General features: G+C 48.5%; 1 protein-coding gene across 1 annotated transcript in view; it reads right to left on the bottom strand.

The window, feature by feature from the left end:
• The window catches only part of DNAH2 (dynein axonemal heavy chain 2), a 133364-nt gene that overhangs the window by 49907 nt on the left and 60189 nt on the right, over positions 1-23268 (bottom strand). The window contains exons 23-43 of the mRNA XM_031934294.1: positions 22899-23055; positions 22667-22749; positions 22373-22553; positions 21835-21973; positions 18338-18555; positions 17997-18098; positions 17190-17315; positions 16407-16517; positions 15375-15563; positions 14845-14948; positions 14559-14748; positions 13621-13801; positions 12458-12585; positions 11963-12115; positions 11578-11703; positions 5793-6011; positions 5452-5569; positions 5106-5242; positions 4139-4276; positions 3892-4050; positions 48-200 (exon numbers count right to left, since the gene is read on the bottom strand). Of these exons, the coding sequence (XP_031790154.1) occupies positions 48-200; positions 3892-4050; positions 4139-4276; positions 5106-5242; positions 5452-5569; positions 5793-6011; positions 11578-11703; positions 11963-12115; positions 12458-12585; positions 13621-13801; positions 14559-14748; positions 14845-14948; positions 15375-15563; positions 16407-16517; positions 17190-17315; positions 17997-18098; positions 18338-18555; positions 21835-21973; positions 22373-22553; positions 22667-22749; positions 22899-23055 (3112 nt within the window). The remainder of the gene's footprint in view (positions 1-47; positions 201-3891; positions 4051-4138; positions 4277-5105; positions 5243-5451; positions 5570-5792; positions 6012-11577; positions 11704-11962; positions 12116-12457; positions 12586-13620; positions 13802-14558; positions 14749-14844; positions 14949-15374; positions 15564-16406; positions 16518-17189; positions 17316-17996; positions 18099-18337; positions 18556-21834; positions 21974-22372; positions 22554-22666; positions 22750-22898; positions 23056-23268) is intronic.

Below are 23268 nucleotides of genomic sequence, written 5' to 3'. Positions count from 1 at the left end.
GGTTCTGGAAAAACAGGGCAAATAGGACAGCTGGGTGTGTGCCCAACCTTATTGGGAAAGGAACCCTCGATCTCTCGGAGGTAGCTGTCAATCTTCTTGCGGCCCTCTTCATCCACAGAGGCACACACAGACCAGATCATGCTGAACACAAATGTCATATCTACCATGGTGACGTAGTTCTCGCTGTCAGCTGGGTTCACCTGGATGGAGGATGAGAAGAGGAAATAACCCGCCTGTAAGAGACCAGGGGTCCATCTGGCAGACTCATGACACCGGAGTGTGGAAAGGCTGGGTCTTCCTCCTTTCCTGGCTCTATTTGGAAAATGGCACAGTTTTCCAAATGTGCGTGTTTATCTACAACCTGCTGAAAGACTGAGACAAACCTGAAATTTCTTATAGCTCAGCAGTTGCCCTGAGCTTCCTCACTGCTAACTCACAAAGACGCAGCCATCATCCGGCCACAACAGGCCTGCCCTGGAAAAGCACCCATGGGTGCTCAGGAGACAGGTTCAGGAACATTCATGGTGACTTGTTTGTGATTGCAAAACACTGGAGATGACCTAAATGTTCACCAGTAGAGCAGTGGAAAAATAAAATGTAGTGTTCTACCATGGAATAGTATATAGCAGTTAAAGCAATGAAATGAATCTACATGTAGTAATACAGAACTCAAAAACATATTGTTAATTTAACAGACATGTTGCAGTATATAGCATGATATAGTTTTAAAAAAAATACCACATTTTCGGTCAGGCACAGTGGCTCATGCCTGTAATCCCAGCACTTAGGGAAGCAGAGCTGGGTGGATCACCTGAGGTCAGGAGTTCGAGACCAGCCTGGCCAACATGGTGAAACCACACCTCTACTAAAAATACAAAAATTAGCCGGGCGTGGTGGCCCCTGTTAATCCCAGCTACTCAGGAGGCTGAGGTGGGAGAATCACTTGAACCCAGGAGGTGGAGGTTGCAGTGAGCCGAAATGGCACCACTGTGCTCCAGCCCGGGCAGCAAGAGCGAAACTCCGTCTCCAAAAAAAAAAAAAAAACAAAAACCTTTTCTATGGATATCCATGGGATTATATGTAAAGGCATACCTTTAAAAAGGCCTAGGCCAGACATGGCGGTGGCTCATGCCTATAATCCCAGCACCTTGGGAAGCTGAGGTGGGATGACTGCTTGAGGCCAGGAGTTCAAGACCAGCCTGAACAACATAGTGAAACTTGTCTCAACCAAAAAAACAAAACAAAAAAAAAAACAGCCAGGCATGATGGTATGCATCTGTAACCTCGGCTACTCAGGAGACTGAGGTGGGAGGATCACTTGAGCCCCGGATGTTGAGGCTGCAGTGAGCCCTGATCATGCCATTCCAGCCTTGGTAACAGAGCAAGACCCTGTCTCTAAAAAAAAAAAAAAAAAAATTAAAGAAGAGGTCTGGAATGACATACACAAACATACTACAGTAGTTACTTGTGTGCAGTAAGGAGCAGATCAGGACTGGGAGGAGAGAGAGGAACAAAAAGGACTTTAGTTTTATATGAAAAATCATTATTTTCAGAAAGGGAACTTGATTCAACAATTATCTGTGTAATTAAAAATAAAATGTAAAATGTGGCCTGGTGCAGTGGCTCATGCCTGTAGTCCTAGCACTTTGGGAGGCCAAGGCAGGAGGATTACTTGAGTCCAGGAGTTTGAGACCGGACTGGGCAACACAGTGAGACCCTGTCTCTAGAAATAATCAAAACTTAGCTGGATGTGATGGTGCACGCCTGCAGTCCCAGCTACTCGGGAGATAGGAGAATTGTTTGAGCCCAGTAAGTTGAGGCTGCAGTGAGCCAAGATCACACCACAGCACTCGGCTTGGGCAGCAGAGTGAGACCCTATCTCCAAAAAGATGAAATGTAAAATGTACCAACTTAATAATGGAAGAAGCATATTTAGAGCCCGTGCTCTCAACCCCCTGCCCAGGGGGCACGTGACAGGTGTCTTTCTTCTGATTGGGCGCATGGAGCACATGGGGCCATCCCGACTCTGTCGGGCCTCTTGGAGACCACGACCAACCTGGCATCCTTCAAACCTGGCATCCTTCAAACCATCCCTGGCCTACTATGCAAAGCAGACACAGGCCCGTGGGTGGAGGGCGCTTGAGGATGGGTTGTGACTTAAGACACCTAGGACCACAGATAACAGTGCCGTCCAATCCAGGATACTGATCTTGGGTTTAGAGAGTAATCCTCAATCCTGGCCAGGCGTGGTGACTCACGCCTGTAATCCCAGCACTTTGGGAGGCTGAGGCAGGTGGATCACCAGGTCAGGAGATCAAGACCATCCCGGCTAACACAGTGAAACCCCGTCTCTACTAAACATACAAAAAATTAGCCGGACGTGGTGGCAGGCGCCTGTAGTCCCAGCTACTCGGGAGGCCAAGGCAAGAGAATGGCGTGAACCCGGGAGGCAGAGCTTGCAGTGAGCCGAGATCGCACCACTGCACTCTAGCCTGGGTGACAGAGCGAGACTCCGTCTCAAAAAAAAAAAAAAAAAAAAAAAATCAATTGTCTGCCATTTTCAGTCCAGTCCAGAATCCTTAGTCTGTGCTTCTGGCTCCTCTCAGCACACAACACATCTCACCATCCTCATGGTCCAGCCCTCTCCTCAGGGTCTCTGCCACACTGAAGAGCATCTGCACACAAACACCACCCACCATATCCAGCTACAGACCACTAGCGAGGCCCGCCCCTCCAGGCCTGACTCCTGTGTGTCTGCACTTCTGCAGAGGCCACTCTTGCCCGCTGCTCATCCAGGAAGCCTCCCCTACCCAGCCCGTCCTTCTTGGCACCTGTGTGCCATTGATACTCGTAACTGCCCTCGGCCCACATGGCACCTGGCAAGTCCATCTACAGTTTTTTGGTTTTGTTTTTTTGAGATGGAGTCTTGCTCTGCCTCGCCCAGGCTGGAGTGCAGTGGTGTGATCTCGGCTCACTGCAGCCTCCGCCTCCTGGGTTCAAGCGATTGTCCTGCCTCAGCCTCCCAAATAGCTGGGACTACAGGTGTGTGCCACGACACCCGGTTAATTTTGTATTTTTAGTAGAGATGAGGTTTTACCATGTTGGCCAGGCTGGTCTCGAATTCCTGACCTCCCGTGATCCACCCACCTCGGCCTCCCAAAGTGCTGAGATTACAGGCATGAACCACCGCACCCGGCCCCATCTACATATTTCTAATTTACATTAACTGTACGAGGAATGACATATGTTCCTATAGATCTTAATTGTTGTTGATGACGTATTAATAGTTTAATTACCTGGCAACATCTTTAAAAACAACACAAACCATTTATAGGCAGTGATTAAAGCTCAACAGAAGATATCAAATTTTGGTCCTTCTAAACTGAGCACAATTTTTCTTAAATATCAATTAATCTGAAATGTTTACAAAGTCCTCTCATCAGAATAGTCTGAAAGCGTCTTCCAGGAGAAATGGTGTCCCAGGGCCTCATCTATGCCAAAACTTACATTTATATTTTGAAGGGCTGGAGAAGTCAGGAGCAGAATGAGCTATTTTCAGCTCCCAAAGCATGGGTGGGAAATTACAGCCAGACCCCACTGTGTACATATTCAACTCAGAACCCCTAGTCGGACCTTTCAGCTCAACACACACGTGCACACACACACACGCAGACACACACGCAGACACACACATGCACACACACACGCAGACACACACGTGCACACACACACCCCTCACTGCCTCCGTGGTCGTTGAGGCCTCCCCTTGGAGTCTCTGCTCCACTCTAGCCTGGAGTTCAACCTGTCTCAAACACACCGTTCCCCAGAAGTTGTCCTGGTGAGACTGTGAGCCCTCCCTACCCCTGCCCGTGGTCTGTGTCCTCCCCTTACCCCATTCTCTGGCGTGGCCAGGGCCGAGTACAGCTTGCAGAGGGAGATGATACCACTGTACTCGGGCAGGGGCACCAGCTCCTTGCAGTTGTCCTTCTTAAAGGCCAGCATCTTGTTGATGAACTTTTCGAACATGCGTTGAAGGGGCTCCACCTCAGCCTGGAGTTGAATAAGAAGGGAGTCTCCATTCACCCTTGTGTCCTGGAGCCACCCTGGTTACTTTCCCTCTCCTCGGTTCCCTTCATACCTTTGGCCTCTTCTCCAGCCACGACTGAACATAGGGCTTCCAGCCCAGGTCAGCGTAGTCAGTGTAGACCATCCCGCAGCGGGATACGGTGGCTGGAGAGGCCACTGCCAGGTTCTCCACTTCGAACAGAAGAGACACCTAAGGATATACACTTGTCAGAACTTCATCTCTCTGTGCATCCCCCACCTTCAGGAATAATAAAACACCCAGAACTCGGATGCTACAAGTTCACAAACGATTTGTTTTTGTTTTTGTTTTTTTGAGACAGAGTCTTGCTCTGTCACCCAAGCTGGAGTGCAATGGCATGATCTTGGCTCACCGCAACCTCTGCCTCTCAGGTTCAAGCAATCCTCCCACCTCAGTCTCCAGAGTACCTGGGACTAAAGGTGCACAACACCACACCCGGCTAACTTTGGTATTTTTTAGTAGAGATGGGGTTTCACCCTGTTGGCCAGGCTGGTCTTAAACTCCTGACCTCAAGTGATCTGCCCACCTTGACCTCCCTCCCAAAGTGCTTGGATTACAGGCGTGAGCCACCTGGCCCAGTCCAGTTTGCTTTAAAAGAAACTAGAGCTTATTCAAGGTTGTCCTTATGAAAAATCACTCTCTTGCTCGCATTGTTGGAGTGGGTGGAAAAGGTGTGCTTGCCAGTCCATGAATTCATACCCCTGGGTGCACAAATGAGGGTCCTGCCTCATGAGTCCGTGGGAACGAGCTGAGGAGGGCCGCCCGAGCCTACACAGTGCTTACAATACAGAGTGTTTTTCTTATCATTGTTCTCAACAGCCATGGTAGGCAAAGCATTTTTTCTTCAGCTGCAGGTTTCCCTGAATCCAGGCATCCTCCTTTCAGCTCTCTCCCGCAGAACCTGCCCTGCTCTGAGATTCCTGGCTGTCCTCCCCAGCCCCGGCCCATGCCCTCCGGTGCCTGCCTCTGCAGTCCCTCGGGAGTCAGCCACATCCCTGACCTGCTCGGGCATCGCGATGCGCTCGCCGTTGATGAGGGTCAACACCTTGTTATCATCCATGACAGAGTTCATGCTCTCGATCCACAGCGTGTCCACGGGGCCGTCGAACAGGATCCACTTCTCATCGGGTTTCTCATCTGAGTAGATGGTGGGTGATGAGGAAACCAGGGAGCCGCTTACCTTGAGCCCTCCGCTCACGCTCCTCGGAGACGCAAGCCTACATGTCCTTGTACTTCAGCATTCTCCAGGCATTTCTCTCCCAACTTGGAATTTCCTATCCCCAGACTCCCCGCCTCCTTAGGAGACTCAGGCGTCTGCTCTCCACACCCCACGATCCTTTGGATACCTGCACATGCCGTCCGCATGACACTGGACAAGATGCCATCTGTCCATTCATTGCTGCTGAGGTCATATTCCCCGTACAGTTCCCCTAGAGACAATGCCTTGGGGTTCAAAGGGAACTCCTGAAAGTGACACCGGAAGGGGTTTTAGCTGATAGACAAAAACCCCCCTTTATTTCCAGACCGCTCTTAGGTACGTGCATTTGCCCCTTCTCTCATCGCTCCAGGCCTCTGTGGACCCAGGTACAGCCCTCCTGGCCTTGCAAGGTTCTCCCTGGCCCCCACCCTCCACTGTCTTTTTACTACTCAAGTCTCTGCCACTGACTCCACTGTCCCAGCCCCGTACTCTAACAAGGTTGAAGTTAGGGTCTCCAGCGCGGCACAGAGAGGACAGGGAGGCCTGCAGGATGCGCCATGAAGCCGTCTTGCCACTGCCCGTGCAGCCCACAATCATGGTGGAGTGGCGGGAGTTCTTGGTTTCATACAACTGGAAAACCTTGGTGAGGGTGAACGGCGTGCTTTGCAGGCCCATGTCTCGAATCTCCTGCTCAACGGTCTCCCGCAGCTGAGGGAAGGGAAAACACAACAAGCAGAAGCAAAAGGATGAGGCCTTTAAAAGGCTTTCAAAATCTCCCCAATGCCAGGGAGAATATGTTCAAAACTGTTAAAAATGGCCCCAGGGCCCTCTGCACTCTGGCTCTGTTTGCTCACTGGGAAGCTGGCCCATTGCAGAGTTGAAAGACTGGGCTCTGGAGTCGGCCAGGCTGGTTCCCCAGCTCTCAGCTATGTGATCCTGGGTAAGTTACTTCTCCACGCCTCAGTTTCCTCATTGGCACAATGTCTTACATGTAGCTCTACACACTTTTTATTATTCAGCAAATATTTATTAAGCCTCTACAATGTATGCCAAGCACTGTGCTTGCCGGTTGCCAGGGATACGGCTTGGGACAAAATAGAGTTTGTCCTATTGCAGAGCTCACAGTTTGGTGGAAGAGCCCAATTAATGTTAAAGACATTATTACCTAAGTTAAAAAGTGATGCTTGGGCCAGGCGCGGTGGCTCACGCCTGTAATCCCAGCACTGTGGAAGGCCGAGGCGGGGGGATCACGAGGTCAGGAGATCAAGACCATCCTGGCTAACACGGTGAAACCCCGTCTCCACTAAAAATACAAAAATTAACCTGGCGTGGTGGCGGCGCCTGTAGTCCCAGCTACTCGGGAGGCTGAGGCAGGAGAATGGCGTGAACCTGGGAGGCGGAGCTTGCAGTGAGCTGAGACCGTGCCACTGCACTCCAGCCTGGGCGACAGAGCAAGACTCCGTCTCGGGAAAAAAAAAAAAAGTAATGCTTGAAGAACCATGACCTAGCAGATCGGCCCCAGAATAGTGTGCCATTTTAAAACACACAGCTCATGTAGCCAAATAATTTCAAACAGATGCAAGATCGTTTACTTGCACTAACAGGCCTCACCAATTTCACTTCCTTCCACCATCTGAGAAGTTTTATTAGTATGTTTTCTGTGTGCACATGTGTTTAGTGTCCTAAAGAAGTTTAATGTCACATTTTCTATTTATTCAGTTAAAAAATATTCTCAGCCAGGTGCGGTGGCTCAGGACTGTAATCCCAACACTTTGGGAGGCTGAGGCGGGCAGATCACCTGAGGTCAGGAGTTCAAGACCAGCCTGGCCAACATGACGAAACCCCATCTCTATTAAAAATACAAAAAAATTAGCCGGGCGTGGTGGCAGGCGCCTGTAGTCCCAGCTACTCAGGAGGCTGAGGCATGAGAATCGCTTGAACCTGGGAGGCGGAGGTTGCAGTGAGCCGATATCTTGCCATTGTACTCCAGCCTGGGCAACAGAGCAAAACTCCATCTCAAAAAAAAAAAAAAAAAATCCTGTAATTTCTTCTTTGATCTAAATTAGTTATTTAGAATTGTATTGCCAAATTTCCAAACTTTTGGGCTTTTACTAATTCTATTTTGTCGCTGTCTGTTAAAAGCATTCAAATGCACCTCTTTATGGATTTTTTGGTCTGTTTGCATTATCAGTTTCTGAAAGAAGTAAGTCAAGATCTCCCACCAGGGCTGTGGATTTATGTGTTTCTCCTATGGTTCTGTCCATTTTCTTTTATGGATTTTGTAGCTATATTATTTAGTGCATACAGATTTAGAACTGTTATAACTTTCTGTGCATTGATCCTTTTATCATTATGAAATGTCACCCTTTACCTTTACTATTGCTTCTTGCCATAAAGTCTACTTTGCCTGTAGAGTTATCATTGTGATCAGAAAATGTGGTATGAATATCTTCCTTTGACATTTTTGAGGCAAATTTATGGCCTTTACATAGTCATCAATTTTCCTTTTCCTATATGGTTCAACAATTTTCTATGTGTGCTTGAAAAATATGGTTATGCTTCAATTATTTTATTTTATTTTATTTTATTTTATTGAGTTCTCACTCTGTCAGCCAGGCTGGAGTGCAGCGGTACAGTCATGGCTCACTGCAGCCTCGAAGTCGTGACCTCAGGTAATCCTCCCACCTTGGCCTCCCAAAGTCCTGGGACTACAGACATGAGCCACATGCCTGGCTGATTCTCCAATTATTGAGACCAGTTTGTATAGATATCTATTAAATAATGATTGTTGATTGTGTTCTTCAAATCTTCTACATCCTAATTTTTAGTCTGTTTGATTTATCAATTAAGAGATATCAAGCTCTCCACTATGATAGATTTGTCCATTTCTCCTTGTAATTGTGTAAAATTTGCTCTACTTATTTTGAGGCTGTATTATTAGGTGCACCAAAATTTAGAATTGTTATACCTTTCTGATGAGTTGAACCCTTTATTATTATGAAATGGCCCTCTATTTCTAGCAGTGCTTTTTAGCTCAAAATCTGTTGTCCCATATTGCTACCCTAGCTTTCTTTGGTTAGTATTTACTAATACTAATTATTTACTGATGCTAATCATATAATAGAAAAAACATCTTTTTCTATTCTTTGACTTTCAGCCCTTTGTCATTAAGCTTTAGGTGGGTCTCTTGTAAACACTATGAAGTATCAGTATAACAATGTATGATTACTTTTCCTTTCTTGGGCAACTTTTTTTTTTTTTTTTTTTTGAGACGGAGTCTCGCTCTGTCACCCGGGCTGGAGTGCAGTGGCCGGATCTCAGCTCACTGCAAGCTCCGCCCCCTGGGTTTACACCATTCTCCTGCCTCAGCCTCCCGAGTAGCTGGGACTACAGGCGCCAGCCACCTCACCCGGTTAGTTTTTTTTTGTATTTTTTTAGTAGAGACGGGGTTTCACTGTGTTAGCCAGGATGGTCTCGAACTCCTGACCTCGTGATCCGCCCGTCTCGGCCTCCCAAAGTGCTGGGATCACAGGCTTGAGCCACCACGCCCAGCCTGGGCAACTTTTTTGTTTTCCCTAGGATCTAATAATTTTTGTGATTTTGTTTGCTTAGGTTTTTTTTTTTTTTTTTTTTTTTTTGGAGACAGGATCTCACTCTGTCACCCAGGCTGGAGTGCAGTGGCACGATCTCAACCACTGCAGCCTCCAACTCCTGGGCTCAAACAATCCTCCCGCCTCAGCTGAGACTACAGGCACGAGCCATTACACCTGGCTCATTTTTGTATTTTTTGTAGAGATGGGGTTTCACCATGTTGCCCAGGCTGGTCTCAAACTCCTGACCTCAAGTGATCCACCCGCCTACACCACGTCCCAAAGTGCTAGGATCACAGGTGTGAGCCACCATGTCTGGCCTGTTTGCTTAGGTGTTTTTTTTTTCTTTTCCTTTTTCTTTCTTTTTTTTTTTTTTGCTCCCATATTTGCTTAGTTTTTAATGTGCTTATCTCTAACTCAATTCCAAACTCTACCAGTTGACTAAATCTTTCAAACAATTTTCACATCAGGTATCAATTTCTTCTTTAAAAAGTCCTCCTGGCCTGGTACGGTGGCTCATGCCTGTAATCCCAGCACTTTGGAAGGCTGAGGCAAGCATATCACCTGAGGTCGGGAGTTCGAGACTAGTCTGACCAACATGGAGAAACCCCGTCTCTACCAAAAATACAAAATTAGCCAGGTGTGGTGGCGTATGCCTGTAATCCCAGCTACTCCTGAGGCAGGAGAATCGCTTGAACCCAGAGCGTGGAGGTTGCAGTGAGCCGAGATTGTGCTGTTGCACTCCAGCCTGAGCAACAAGAATGAAACTCCAGCTCAAAAAAAAAAAAAGTCCTCCTGAAGCCTTCAGGTTTGCTCCAATCTGGATTGGCTTCTCTCTTTGCCCAGTGCACCACCGTCATCCCGTGACCTCCATTCACCAACATCCCAAGGATTACTGCAGCCTCCCCCTTGCACTGAATCTTTTGTTCCTCGTCATCCCTTTCACAGCTCCTGTATTTAAGTAGAGCACATTTTCTAGTAGCTTTTGGAGAAAGGAGTAATTGTGACTAAGGAGCACACCACCATGCCTGGCTTTTTTTTTTTTTTTTTTTAAGAGATGAAGGTCTTGCTATGTTGCCCAGGCTGGTCTTGAACTCCTGGCCTAAAGTGATCCTCTTGTCTCAGCCTCCAAAGTGTTGAGATGAAAGGCGTGAAGTACCGCACTCGCCCCTATCAGTTTCAATATCTGAAGTGTTTTTATGGATCTGATTCCACTGTCTGTTGTTGTTCTGGCTCCCATTCATGGTTTCTTGTTTCCTTGTGTGTTTTGTGATTTTTGACCATGAGTTGCTCATTTTCTTGGACTTTTACCTGTGGCAATTCTTTGAAGTGTGAGTTGAAATTTCATTCCTCCAGAAATAATTTGCTTTTGCTTCTTCCTGTCACCTGGGGGCACTAACAACCTAGAACTACTTAATATTAAAATCTAAGCTTGAGATTTCTTTTCTGATTACACAGTAGGAGAAACGATGACTGGAAACCATGTGAGAGCTGGTGTGTGGTTAGGAAATCTCAAAGGAAATTTGGTCTTTTTCTTCCATCATCAGAGATCAAAACAAGCAAGTTTCTTTCCTGTATATACCCTTCTAAATCGCAGTCTTCTCTTTTTTGCATCTACTGGGGCTGTTGCCCCTTGTGGACTGGGGTTTACGCAGCACTGTGTTTTCTGTTCTATCTTCAGACTTGGGCTGTTTCATCTCCTATTCCCACTGCCTGGAGATCAACAACAGTTTTCAGGGAGAAGGCCAGCTTTTGTACTCACCTGTCTCCCAGGGTTCCTGCTTTTACTCCCCACCCTCCTTAACTCCTGGAATTCGTTCTTTCTTGCCAGCTTAGCAATGCATTAAAAAGGATGTCATTATTACATTTTTATCCATCATTTTAGTAGTTTCTATTGAAAGGATCATTCAGGGTATCTAGACTACCACACTGCCAGATAAGAAAGTTCTTATGCTTTCTAAAACTCCTTCTTCCATTCCGCTGCTCTCTGACACCAAGTGGCTTCTAGCAACCTCTCCTCAAAACTCCCTGTTGAGGTGAGAAGTAGAGGCATGGAGGACTGATGGGCACAGAGGAACTGCAAAGGCAACGGACTAGAGGTTTCGATGAAGTCAGAGCGTTGTTGCGAGGATGCACTTGAGCAGGTACATTTGAGCAGGTCAGCGGGAGAGGGAGTCGTGATCAGAGAGCAGAATGTTTGAATAGTCTATTGCTATATAGATAAGGAAGTCCAAAGAGAGGTCAGCTGACTTGCTCAGAGTCATAGCTAGCAGATGGCAGAACAAGGCCCGGAAGCCAAGTTTTCTGTTCCCAGATGCCTATTCACATATGTGGTCAGGAGAGTGCGCTTTTTTTTGTTTCTGTTTTGTTTTTTTGAGACAGGGTCTTGCTCTGTCACTCAGGCTGGAGTGCTGAGGCACAGTCTCAGCTCATTATAGCCTCAACCTCCTGGGCTCAAGCAATCCTCTTACCTCAGCCTCCCGACTAGCTGGAACTGCAAGCATGCGCACCACCGTGCCTGGCTAATTTGTGTATATTTTGTAGATACGGGGTTTCACCATGTTGCCCAGGCTGGTCTCAAACTCCTGGACTCAAGCAATCTGCCCACCTCAGCCTCCCAAAGTGCTGGGATTACAAGCACGAGCCACAGCACCCGATCAGGGAGAGTATTAAGGAACAAATACCTTGCCATAGTCAAAGACAGGCAGCTCAATGTTGGGAAACAGATCTTGCACGATGGCATTGAACAGGGGTGCATCAACTGAAGTGAGCTTGGCGATGTTCATATCTCTCATTGAGAGCAGCAGAACCTGAATGGGAAAAGACAGAGACTCAGGTTTGAGGAGCCAGGGCCTAGACCCTTCACCTCCAAAGGGCTTCAGGGCAGCTGCCAAGAACAATGGAGACACCAGTTAGCCATTAGCAAAGCAGCGGGCAACACGGGAATGGGACCAGGTGGGAAGGTGGGAATCCCAATCTGGGGAAAGAAAGGGTCTGAAAGACTTGAGGGAAGTGACATAGGGCCAGTGACAGTGGAAGTCAGGTCCAAAGGCTGTGTCCTTGCTCTACCTCTTCATCAGTCAGATCCGGCTGTAGGCGGCGCTTCTTGCCAGCATAGCGCAGAAGGGAGGTGAGGGCACGCAGGCCAAAGTCATAGTGGTCCTGTCGGGAGAGCTGCTGCACAGCCAGTGAGTAGAGTGTGTACACCTTCTTGGCCAGAATCTGGGGAACCAACAGAGGAAGAAACGGTCCATCTCTCCACAAATCCCTCTGCTTCATCTCGGGACAGTCAGAGACAGGAAGCCAGGTCCCAGGACATGAAGCAGCTAGGAGGTACTCTACGGACTCTTCTGATGAAATCGTGTGAATCACACCATCGTTAATCAGTGATATCACAGAGGAGAAACTTCCTCCTCTGAAGTTTTCTCCCCCTACATCCTATGGACAATAGTCTAAGTTCCTTAGAGGATAAGCTGATAGTGAGGCCCTTGGGGAGCTCCTCTGTCCAGGGAATAATTATGAAAGGGAATTAAAATCACTGGAGAAAAGGGGTTATTGGAGTACCTTGCAGTTGCCAAAGCCCTCTCCAAAGAGAATGATTTCTGCAATGAGGGTGGAGTCAGGCACCACCATGGCAATTGGGCGGAACATGGATTTCAGATTTTCAGGAAGCTCTGTGCGGCCAGCATAGCCTGGAAAACAATGCCGCTTACTTGGAATCATATATTTCCTTATCTTGATTTGCTTCTCCAAACCCACTTTCCAATCAATCTCATTTTCTTCCACCTTAACTCCATCCCTAACTTTCTCCCTAACTCCAAGATCACATCCTTTCTCATCTCAGCCCCAGCCCTTCCCAGTCCACTTTGGTCTTCTCTCTTCTCTGTGGTCCTTTCCTTACTTTCTGCGTGGTCTTATTTCAAACTCAAATCACAGAGCTGTCAATTTCCCATCTCTCCAGGTTCTGTGTAGGGTCACATCAGTCCTAATAGAAATCACAGCTTTTCCTCTTATTTGGTTCCTAAACCCTTTCCTATCCCTGTGCTGTCCTAGGCCCTTCCCCCAGAGTTGTTTCTAGGGAACAGTAATGAGAGACCCTAGGGCCTGCTGCAAAAGAGATGGCAGAGAGACCAGAACTCTGGGAGCTAGCCTAATGGGAGAAGATAGCTAAGTATCCTGAAAGATGAGGTCTGGCTGGACGCGGTGGCTCACGCCTGTAATCCCAGCACTTTGGGAGGCTGAGGTGGGCGGATCATGAGGTCAGGAGATCGAGACCATCCTGGTTAACATGGTGAAACCCTGTCTCTACTAAAAAAAAAAAAAAAAAATACACAAAAATTTAGCCGGGCACAGTGGCAGGTGCCTGTAGTCCCAGCTACCCGGGAGGCTACGGCAGGAGAATGGTGTGAACCTGGGAGGCAGAGCTTGCAGTGAGCCGAGATCATGCCACTGCACTCCAGCTCCAGCCTGGGTGAAAGAGCAAGACTCCGTCTCAAAAAAAAAAAAAAAAAAAAATGGTTATTAATCCCTTTAGGGATAACAGTAAGATTGCTTCCCCTTCTCCCAGAAAGTTATGTGTTTATCCTTCTCTCCGCTTTGCTATTTTTAACCAGACTTCATTTTGCTATATACGTTCGCATGGAAGGGGGAAGAGGAGGATGCAGTTATTTCCCCTGAATACCCAGTTCTTCCCACCCCAGAAACCCCATCCACTCCCTGCCACCTACCAGGATTCATGGTAATGAAGATCCCACAGGACCACACCAGATTTATTTCAAAGCCGTCAAAATAGAAACGGGTGAGGCCGGCAGCCAGGGCAGATAGGATGGACAGGATCTGCTGGGCCACCACTGACAGCACCTCGATGTTGATGCGGTTAAACTCATCAAAGCAACCCCAGGCTCCAGTCTGTGGGGTGCAAGGCATAGTCACTGGGAGCAAGAGAGGTGCCCCAAAGGCTAGAAAGCATGATTAACACACCCTTCCTTAAAATGTTTCACTAGGTGAGGCGGCCTCCAGAATAGAGTGCAGGGAGAAGGGCACTAGAGTACACTGTTGTAGCTTCTGGCCAGAACTTTCCATCAGATAGGGCCAATCTGGGGTGATGCTAGAAAAGGTGTGGGTTGGAAAGAGACTGGGGTAGGGAACTTGTGTGCACTGTCTATTCTGCTCCAGTTAACACGCATTATTTTCTTTAATCCTTTAATCCTTTATAATCTTCTGATTTTTGCAAATAAGCTACGTGAAGCTCAGGAAGGGGAAGGGACTTTCCTAGTTGTGGCCGGGCACGGTGGCTCACGCCTGTAATCCCAGCACTTTGGGAGGTTGAGACAGGTGGATCGCCTGAGGTCAGGAGTCTGAGACCAGCCTGGCCAACATGGTGAAACCCCGTCTCCACTAAAAATACAAAAATTAGCCAGGTTTGGTGGCATTCGCCTGTAATCCCAGCTACTCAGGAGGCTGAGGCAGGAGAATTGCTTGAACCCGGGAGGCGAAGGTTGCAGTGAGCCGAGATCACACCACTACACTCCAAAAAAAAAAAAGAATTACCCATGATGCAATGTCATGAAGTTACAAAGCACTGAACCAGATTTGGGTTTCAGTTTATTTTCTGGAACGAAAAGGTATTTAAGGGGCTTCTGGCACAGGGTGGCTGGATACTGACCTGAGCCAGACCTGAGTACATTCGGCCCATGGACTTGTAGTCCAGGCCCTCAGAGCAGTTGACCACAATGACATATATGCCCAGGGCCTTGCCCAGGTCCTTGACGGTCTCGGTCTTGCCCGTGCCTGCGGGGCCTTTTGGGGAGCCCCCTCGGTGCAGGTGCAATGCCGTGGTCAGTGTCATGTAACATCTGAGAATTGAGGACAGAAGCGGAGTCAGACTCCCGGACGCCTCTCAGCTTCTGCCGCCCCCACCCCAGCCACCTCATTCATCCCACACAGCAGACCTGTCCGTCAGGGGGGTGATGACAAGCCGGCCCGAGTTACCCAAGTACTCATAACTATACTGAAATTGCGTGTTGGTCTGGCGGATCATACAGTCATCAAGATCCTGGGGAAAACAGGGCAGAAAAAGAGAGAGGTGGGTTTGGAAGGAGAGTTAGAGCTGGGACAATGACTGAGAGTGGGGCTCAGAGTTGCCAGGGAGCGGGGGTTCCCTTTTAGAGTTGAAAAGGGGAGTGGTTTATGGGCAAGATGGAAAATGGGTTTCATATTGCATGTCCACCCCAACCCAACGCAGCAGCTGCCTGGAGTGTTTCTGAGTCCTGTTCAAGTGACATTCATAGTGAGCCCTGACTGGGACAACTGCTTGCCACTCCTGATTGTGGGGAGGAGATGGGAGGAAGAACCGGATTAGGGTACTGGGACAGGACTAAGGGTTGGCTTAGGATATCCTTGCATTTACAGAACATGGATGCAATAAAAGCATTAGGATCCATTTTACGGTAAGAGAGTGGGGAGTTGGCCCATCTGGCACCTTCTCCCAGTAGAACCGAAGTTGGCTGAGCCAGTCAAATGAATTGACATCCATGAGGCCACTCTTGTAAAGCTTCTCCAATACATCTCGGGCATGAATTTCTATCGTCACCAGAGCCACAATTTTAAGCCGCATGATCTTGGTCAAGTTCCCCCTGATAGCTTCTGAATACTTATTCAGGATTGACACCTGTGGCATGAGGCAGCAGGGAAGAGAGCAGACAGAGCAATGTCGCCAAAGCCCAATCACCCCTCACCCCCACCCAGCACCACTTCCAACCCGGTGCTGACCCCACCTGCTGTAACTCCTGGTAATTCTGCTCCACCGCGGACTGCCCCCACTGGACTTCCATCATAAAGCACCTTCGCTCTGGCCCTTTTCCACCAGCTCACCTCTAATTCTCACTGCTTCCTCCCTGCAATTCTAGCCCCAGACCTAACCCATACTTGCAGAGCACCCACCTGCTTTTTTCTTTTCTTTTCTTTTCTTTCCTTTTTTTTTGAGACAGAGTCTCACTCTGTCGCCCAGGCTGGAGTGCAGCGGCATGATCTCGGCTCACTGCAACCTCCGACTCCCGGGTTCACGCCATTCTCCTGCCTCAGCCTCCCGAGTAGCTGGGACTACAGGCGCCCGCCACCATGCCTGGCTAATTTTTTGTATTTTTAATAGAGACGGGGTTTCACCGTGTTAGCCAGGATGGTCTCAATCTCCTGATCTCGTGATCCGCCTGCCTCGGCCTCCCAAAGTGCTGGGATTACAGGCGTGAGCCACCGTGCCCAGCCTTTTTTTTTTGAGACAAGAGTCTTGCTCTGTTGCCCAGGCTGGAGTGCAGTGGTACGATCTCCGCTCACTGTAGCCTCAACCGCCTGTGTGTGCCACCAGCTAATTTTTGTATTTTTTGGTAGAGAAGGGGTTTCACCATATTGCCCAGGCTGGTCTCGAACTCCTGGGCTAAAGCAAGTGGGCTCCTCCCACCTCTGCCTCCCAAAGTGCTGGGATTACAAGCATCAGCCACTGCGCTCAGCCTCCCACCTGCTTCTTCTTCATGACCTTGAGGATTTTCTTGTCTCCCCGCTCCTTCGCAGTCAGCAGGCACTTGGTGACATCAGCCGTCCACTGGATCTGACTGGCAGTGATCACCATCTGAGGATGTGCAGAAGCCATGTCCCAAAGCCCTGTCCTTGGCCACCCACACAGCCCAGCACCCAAGTCCCAGCTATTTCAAGAACCGTGTGCCTCTCCCAACTGCACCCAATCTGCTCTGAAGGATGGGACATGGGCCTCAGGTCAGGAGCTAAGGGTCCAGCTTGGAGTGTACCAGAGCCACAGCCCAGAAAGGGGGGTAAGAAACCACATTGTGTGAGACTCAAGATTCTGTCTTTCCACTGGCCACCTCCTTTTAACTCCATCTTTTTAACTCCATCTTCTTGTTCCCTCATTTCTTCATTTCTTTCTTTTTTTTTCTTTCTTTTTTTTTTTAATTTTTTTAAAAATTTTTTTAGATGGAGTCTTACTTTGTCACCCAGGTTGGAGTGCAGTGGCACGGTCTTGGCTCATTGCAACCTTCGCCTCCTGGGTTCAAGCTATTTTCCTGCCTCAGCCTCCTGAGAAACTGGGACTACAGGTGCACACCACCACACCAGATAATTTTTTGTATTTTTAGTAGAGAGAGAGTTTCACCATGTTGGCCAGGCTGGTCTTGAACTCCTGACCTCAAGTGATCTGCCCACCTCGGCCTTCCAAAGTCCTGGGATTACAGGTGTGAGCCACCGTGCCTGGCCCCTTGTTCCCTCATTTCTGTTGACCCCAACTCACCTGGCCAGCCCACTCCTTCACCCATTTGTCCCTCTTGTTGAGGAACTTCTTGAGGGCCAGGCGGCAGTTCCGGAGAAGGTCCCGCAGGGTCACCCTCATGGTCCGTTCCACATCGCCAAGCCAGGACTGGGGGGAGGTGGGAGAATAGGGTAGCTCAGCCTCAGGGGCACGGCCAAGGTCCTCCACAGGGAAGGCACTTAGGAAGCGGCACTCCAGGGCTTTGTACCCAGAGAAAAGCAAGAACGGGCAACGGCTGGCTTGGGTCCCTGAGAGAAATGGAGGCTCTGAGGCAGATGGTCTGACTTTCAGAAGGAAATTTCAGTTCAGAGCAGAGATGATCATTGTCAGGAATGGCAGGTGGGAGGGGAAAGAGTGACTATCGGCCATTTACAGAGATCTTCTCTCCTCATGGAGCCAGGTGAACTTTCCTTTTTTTCTTTTTCTTTTTCTTTTTTTTTTTTTTTGAGATGGAGTTTCACTCTGATTGCCCAGGCTGGAGTGCAATGGCACGATCTCAGCTCAACGCAACCTCCGCCTCCCAGGTTCAAGCGATTCTCCTGCCTCAGCCTCCTGAATAGCTGGGATTACAGGCATGCGCCACGACTCCCGGCTAATTTTGTACTTTTAGTAGAGACGGGGTTTCTCCATGTTGGTCAGGCTGGTCTGGAACTCCCGACCTCAGAGGATCCGCCCGCCTCGGCCTCCCAGAGTGCTGGGATTACAGGTGTGAGCCACTGTGCCCGGCCCAGGTGAACTGTCTGTAGGAAGAAGAATCAGCTAGGTCCTCAGACCCTCACCACAACTCACCTCCACAGGCCCTTCTAAAAGTACTGAGTGGAGGAAATCAATGTACTCGCCGTCGCCCGAGAACATTCCCACAGCTTCCCATTTGCTGCTGGACCCTCCAACCTGCAGAAAACAGAAGCTACTCAGAGCCCGGCCGGCCCACACTCCGCCTAGAAGTACTGGGGCCTTTTGAGGGTAATTACTGCTCCTCTCCCCTCCTCTCAATATTACCAATTGGAAGAAATTCTATCCCCTGAGAATCGAGAATCATTAATGAACATGGCCCTCCTGTTGAGAGGGCAGGGTCCCTTACAAAGCCTTTCATACCCACCCACCATCTCATTGTGGCCACTTCTACCGACCTTCTGGATTCTCAGCAACTTGATGTTGTCAAAGCATTTTTTGAGGTGCGGCTGCACAGCCTCTGGGTTTCGGGACTGGCCCAGAATCTCCAGTAGGTCATCATTGGACAAGAAGTAGAAGCGGGGGAAAATATGTCGCTTGGTCTCTAAATACATATCCAGAGACTTCTGAATATCTTCCAGGATTGTGTTCATTTCTGTCAATGTGTCCAGGAGGCCTGGGAAGAAGCACGATGAATGCCATTTGATGGCCTTCTTTCCACTGCCCTGGGGGGATCTGGATGCCCCAACTCTGTGTTCTTTGCCAGCTCTTGAGCAGTGGGGTACAGACTGCCATGAGGGTTTCTGGACGCAGAGAAGTATCCCCAGACCCTCTATCATGCTCATCCCATTCTCTCCATTAATTCATGACTCACTATTCATTATGCATTATTGTACATGTTACTGTTTATGCATTAATGATACATCATATATGACTTCATTAATACAGTAACTTCCCCTTATCCACAGTTTCACTTTCCATGGTTGCAACTACCTGCAGACAACTGTGGTCCGAAAATACTCAATGGAAAATTCCAGAAATAAACAATTCCTAGGTTTTAATTGCACACTGTTCTGAGTAGTGTGATGCAGTCTCTCACCATCCTGCTCTGTCCCCCAGGATGTGAATGATCCCTCTGTCCAGCGTCTCCACGCTGAAGAGGTTCCCTGCTCGTGAGTCATTTAGTAGCCCTCTCGGTTATCAGATCGACTGTTGTGACATCACAGCAGTGCCTGTGTTCAAGTGACTCTTATTTCACTTAATAATGTAAGCAAAAGTGCAAGAGTAGTGATGCTGCCAATTCAGATACGCCAAAGAGAAGCCGTAAAGTGCTTCCATAAAGAGCTTCCTTCCTTTAAGTGAAAAGGTGAAAGTTCTCAACTGAGGTTGCTGAGATCTACAGTAAGAATGAATCTTCTGGCTGGGTGCAGTGGCTGACGCCTGTCATCCCAATACTTTGGGAGGCCGAGGTGGGCGGATCACTCGAGGTCAGGAGTTCAAGACCAGCCTGGCCACCATGGTGAAATCCCATCTCTACTAAAAATACAAAAATTAGCCGGGCGTGGTGGCAGGTGCCTGTAAGCCATGCTACTCGGGAGGCTGAGGCAGGAAAATCACTTAAACCCAGAAGGTGGAAGTTGCAGTGAGCTGAGATCGCGCCACCGTACTCCAACCTAGGCGACAGAGCAAGACACCGTCTCAAAAAAAAAAAAAAAAAAAGAATCTGAATCTTCTATCTGCGAAACTGTGACAAAGGAAAAAGAAATTCATGATAGTTTTGCTGTCACACCTCAAACTGCAAAAGTTACAGCCTCGGTGCATAACAAGTGCTTAGTTAAGATGGAAAGGGCATTGAATTTATGGGAGGCAGACACAAACAGAAACATGTTCTGATTGATGGCAATTGGGTTCAGGACTATCTGAGGTGTCAGGCATCTACTGGGGGGTCTTGGAACATATCCCCAGTGGGTAGCGGGGGACACTGTATAACACACCCACTGAAGAACTTGGGGGTCCATCTTCCTTCATTTCCCATAGGCAAAAAAAGAAAAGAAGGGCTGGGGGAAGAACTTAGGGATCCACTGGCCCACCCAAGAGCTTCTGAAAAGTAGAGATTTCCCTCCATGTACACAATCTGGCAAGCTAAATCACTTTAGATACATGTCATGTGCACACAGTGAAAGAAATCGACAAGGACTGGGGTTGCCAGTGTCCCTCATGTCACAGCAAAAAGAGTGCCAGAACAGGCGGCAGAAGACTCCCAATCAAACAGTGGTTCTTTCACTTACTGGCATGTCAATTCACCTCATCGAGTTTTGACCTCTTTGTGTATAAAATGGCAATAAAATCATCTCAAAAATCTATGTGAGGCCAGCCGTGGTGGTTCACGCTTGTAATCCCAGCAGTCTAGGAGGCCGAGGCGGGTGAATCACTTGAGGTCAGAGAGCGAGACCAGCCTGACCAAAATGGTGAAACCCCGTCTCTACTAAAAAAATACAAACGTAGCTGGGTGTGGTGGCACATGCCTATAATCCCAGCTACTTGGGAGGCTGAGGCAGGAGAATTGCTTGAACTGGGAGGCGGAGGTTGTGGTGAGCTGAGATCGCGCCATTGCACTTCAGCCTGGGCAACAAGAGCGAAACTCCGTCTCAAAAAACAAACAAACAAAAAAACCAATGTGAGTACTAATTGAAATGTATTCACATCGGTAGCTTCTCAATAATGTTACTTTCCTCCCAGCCTACAGCCCCATACCTCAGGTCTTGATTGATTTTCCCCTTGTCTTCCCAGTGTCTAGCTTTCTGAAAAAAAGGAGGGACACTAGTGAGTGTGAACTCAGAGGTAACCCTCACGCCTTCAAGCACAGGGTCTACAGGCTGTTGGGTCCTCTGAGTGCAAACCTGAGTGACCCTCAGAGATCACAGGCAGACTCAGTAGCCATGGGCAAGATGGATTTATTCTGTGCGTTCAACAAAGGGATCATTGTTTTTTTGGCTTTGCTTATAAATTGTTCCAAAATATAATTCGGTCAATTATTTCAAATAGTATCAGTCGTTGTCATTCAACTTTGCATATCATAACTTTTCTGTTTACCTTTTATCAGAATAATTAAAATTATTTGTATTGATGTGTATACTGAAGGCTCTTGGAAAAATGAAGCACTGCTAAGACTAGCCCTAGGTAAAATGAAGAGGTCCTCTGTAGCCCCGCCAGAATTCTTCGCCACAGGATACCCGTTCTAGATGCCCGTTGTCAAACCTGACTCCCTGATTCTCTACCCCAGTCTCCCCCAGTCAACCAGCCCTCACTATGTGTTCATCTTACCATGTGTTCATCCCTTTCTTCCCCATATCCTACCCCATCCCATGGCTGAAGGCTAGTTAATCTGCTAAACTAAAGTCAATGTAGGCTGGGCTCAGTGGCTCACACCTGTAATCCCAGCACTTTGGGAGGCTGAGGGAGGTGGATCACCTGAGGTCAGGAGTTCGAGACCAGCCTGGCCAACTTGGTGAAAGCCCAGCTCTACTAAAAATAAAAAAAATTAGCCAGAGGTGGTGGCACATGCTTGTATTCCCCAGCTACTCGGGAGGCCGAAGCAGGAGAATTGTTTGAACAAGGGAGGTGGAGATTGCAGTGAGCCCGGATCACACCACTGCACTCCAGCCTGGGTGACGCACAAACCTCAGTCTCAAAAAAATTTTTTTTTTAATAAATAAATAAACTCATCTGACTGATCCCATATCCCGTGCTCTTAACCACTACCTTATTATACTCCACGCAAATACTTGTTGAGTTTAATTTATGGAATTGTGATCTAATGCTTAGAAGAGGTGATGGAGATGGGACACGTTAGGAAAGCTGGGAGCATCAGTCTTTTTAATCAATGAAACATGCAACCATGACCAAGCAGAGTGCCTGCCGAAGCTGTGTCAGGGCAGGAGCCTGGAGCTCTGACCTGGGTAATGGGTGCTCCGGAGAGCGTTGTTGTCCTTGTTCATCCTGTCCATGATAGCTTTCCAGTTGCTGTTGACCTGGTCAAATAAGGCCGATTCATTGGGCAGCTGCTTGCGGATGTCTTCTCCTAGGAAGATATTCTGAGGGGGCCAAAAATTGGGGTGAGAAGCCACTTCTTACGCACTCTCCACCCTCTGCTCCCTGTTCCCAGATCGTGGGTGACAGTTGAGTAGAAGATACAGAGTGCCAGAAGTCAAAGGCCAAGATGCCCAAGTTCTACAAGGAAAGTTGGAGGTGGGGGGCCAGGTACTTGGGTCTAAGAAGAAAAATGGAAGAAAAGTCTAGGAAGAAGAACAAAAACTTGTTAGGGAGGGAATCTAAGGTGAGAGGTAATAACTAAGAATCAGACAGCTGGGTCCTAGATGAAGAGTGACTTTAAAGGTAGGAGAATGAGACTGATAACAGGGCAAAATCTAGGTCTTAAGCAAATGAAGGAGAAAAAGCAGGAAGCAGGAAAAGCTTGGGCGCCGAGTCCTGACCTCTAAGTACATCCACTGACGCTGCACTGTGAGAATCATCTCAATAACCTCCAAAATGAGGGAGAGGCAGCGTTCCCAGTGATCCACATCCTTCTCAAAGGCCTTAACAAAGCGAGATGCCTTCATGGTAGACAGAGCTACCTGGTTATCTTCCAGCGCCTGGAATATTTCTTCTGTACCTCTGGGACACAAGGGGTCAAAATCATAGTCCATCCCCACCTGCTCAACCTTGGCCCCACGCTGCAGCCTGGATCACACAGCCCCCCTTTCTCCTAGAGCCCCAGCTCCCCCGACCTGAGCCGATGATGGCCTTTATCCTTGTAGGGTACTATGTCAAGCTGAGTCACATCCCAGGTCTTGGCAATGTTTTGTAAAGCCTGTGGAGAGAAATTGGGGGACACAGCAGTCAGGTATCTCTTCCCTAAGGGGAACAGGAGCTGAGAGGCATCATCAGATGATGAATAGCTGGAAGCCTGTGCTCCAGGAGGTGCAGGAGGTGTGGGAGCATGGGAGAGGAGGGTCGTACCACTTCTATAGCCAGCTCTTTAGTTGCTGAAGCAGAGATCTCCCCAATTTTCTCCACGTGCTGATCCATCCCAAGCCCCACAATCTGCTCCAAGGTGAAGCTTTCAGATTCCTGATCAAACTCCCGCTGGATCTCATCCCTGACCTGGTCCCAGTGCCTGCAGCCAGGAACAGGAGGGTGTGAGGTCAGGAGCGTTACCATCACTCCCAGCGCTGTCTCCCACTGGGACACTGTGATTCTGCGTAGTTATTAATTCACGATTCAACTCATTTTGCTAATCAGGCTCGAAGATGCAATCTTAGGCACCATGGGGAATACGAAGATTGAGGTGAGACCCTCCAGGAGTGGATTATCTGGAGAGGGAGTTGAG

This window comes from Piliocolobus tephrosceles, chromosome 16 (genome assembly GCF_002776525.5).
Source record: "Piliocolobus tephrosceles isolate RC106 chromosome 16, ASM277652v3, whole genome shotgun sequence".
Classification (NCBI taxonomy): Eukaryota; Metazoa; Chordata; class Mammalia; order Primates; family Cercopithecidae; genus Piliocolobus; species Piliocolobus tephrosceles.
Note: the sequence above shows the minus strand (reverse complement) of the source record. Positions and strands in the feature narration are given on the sequence as shown.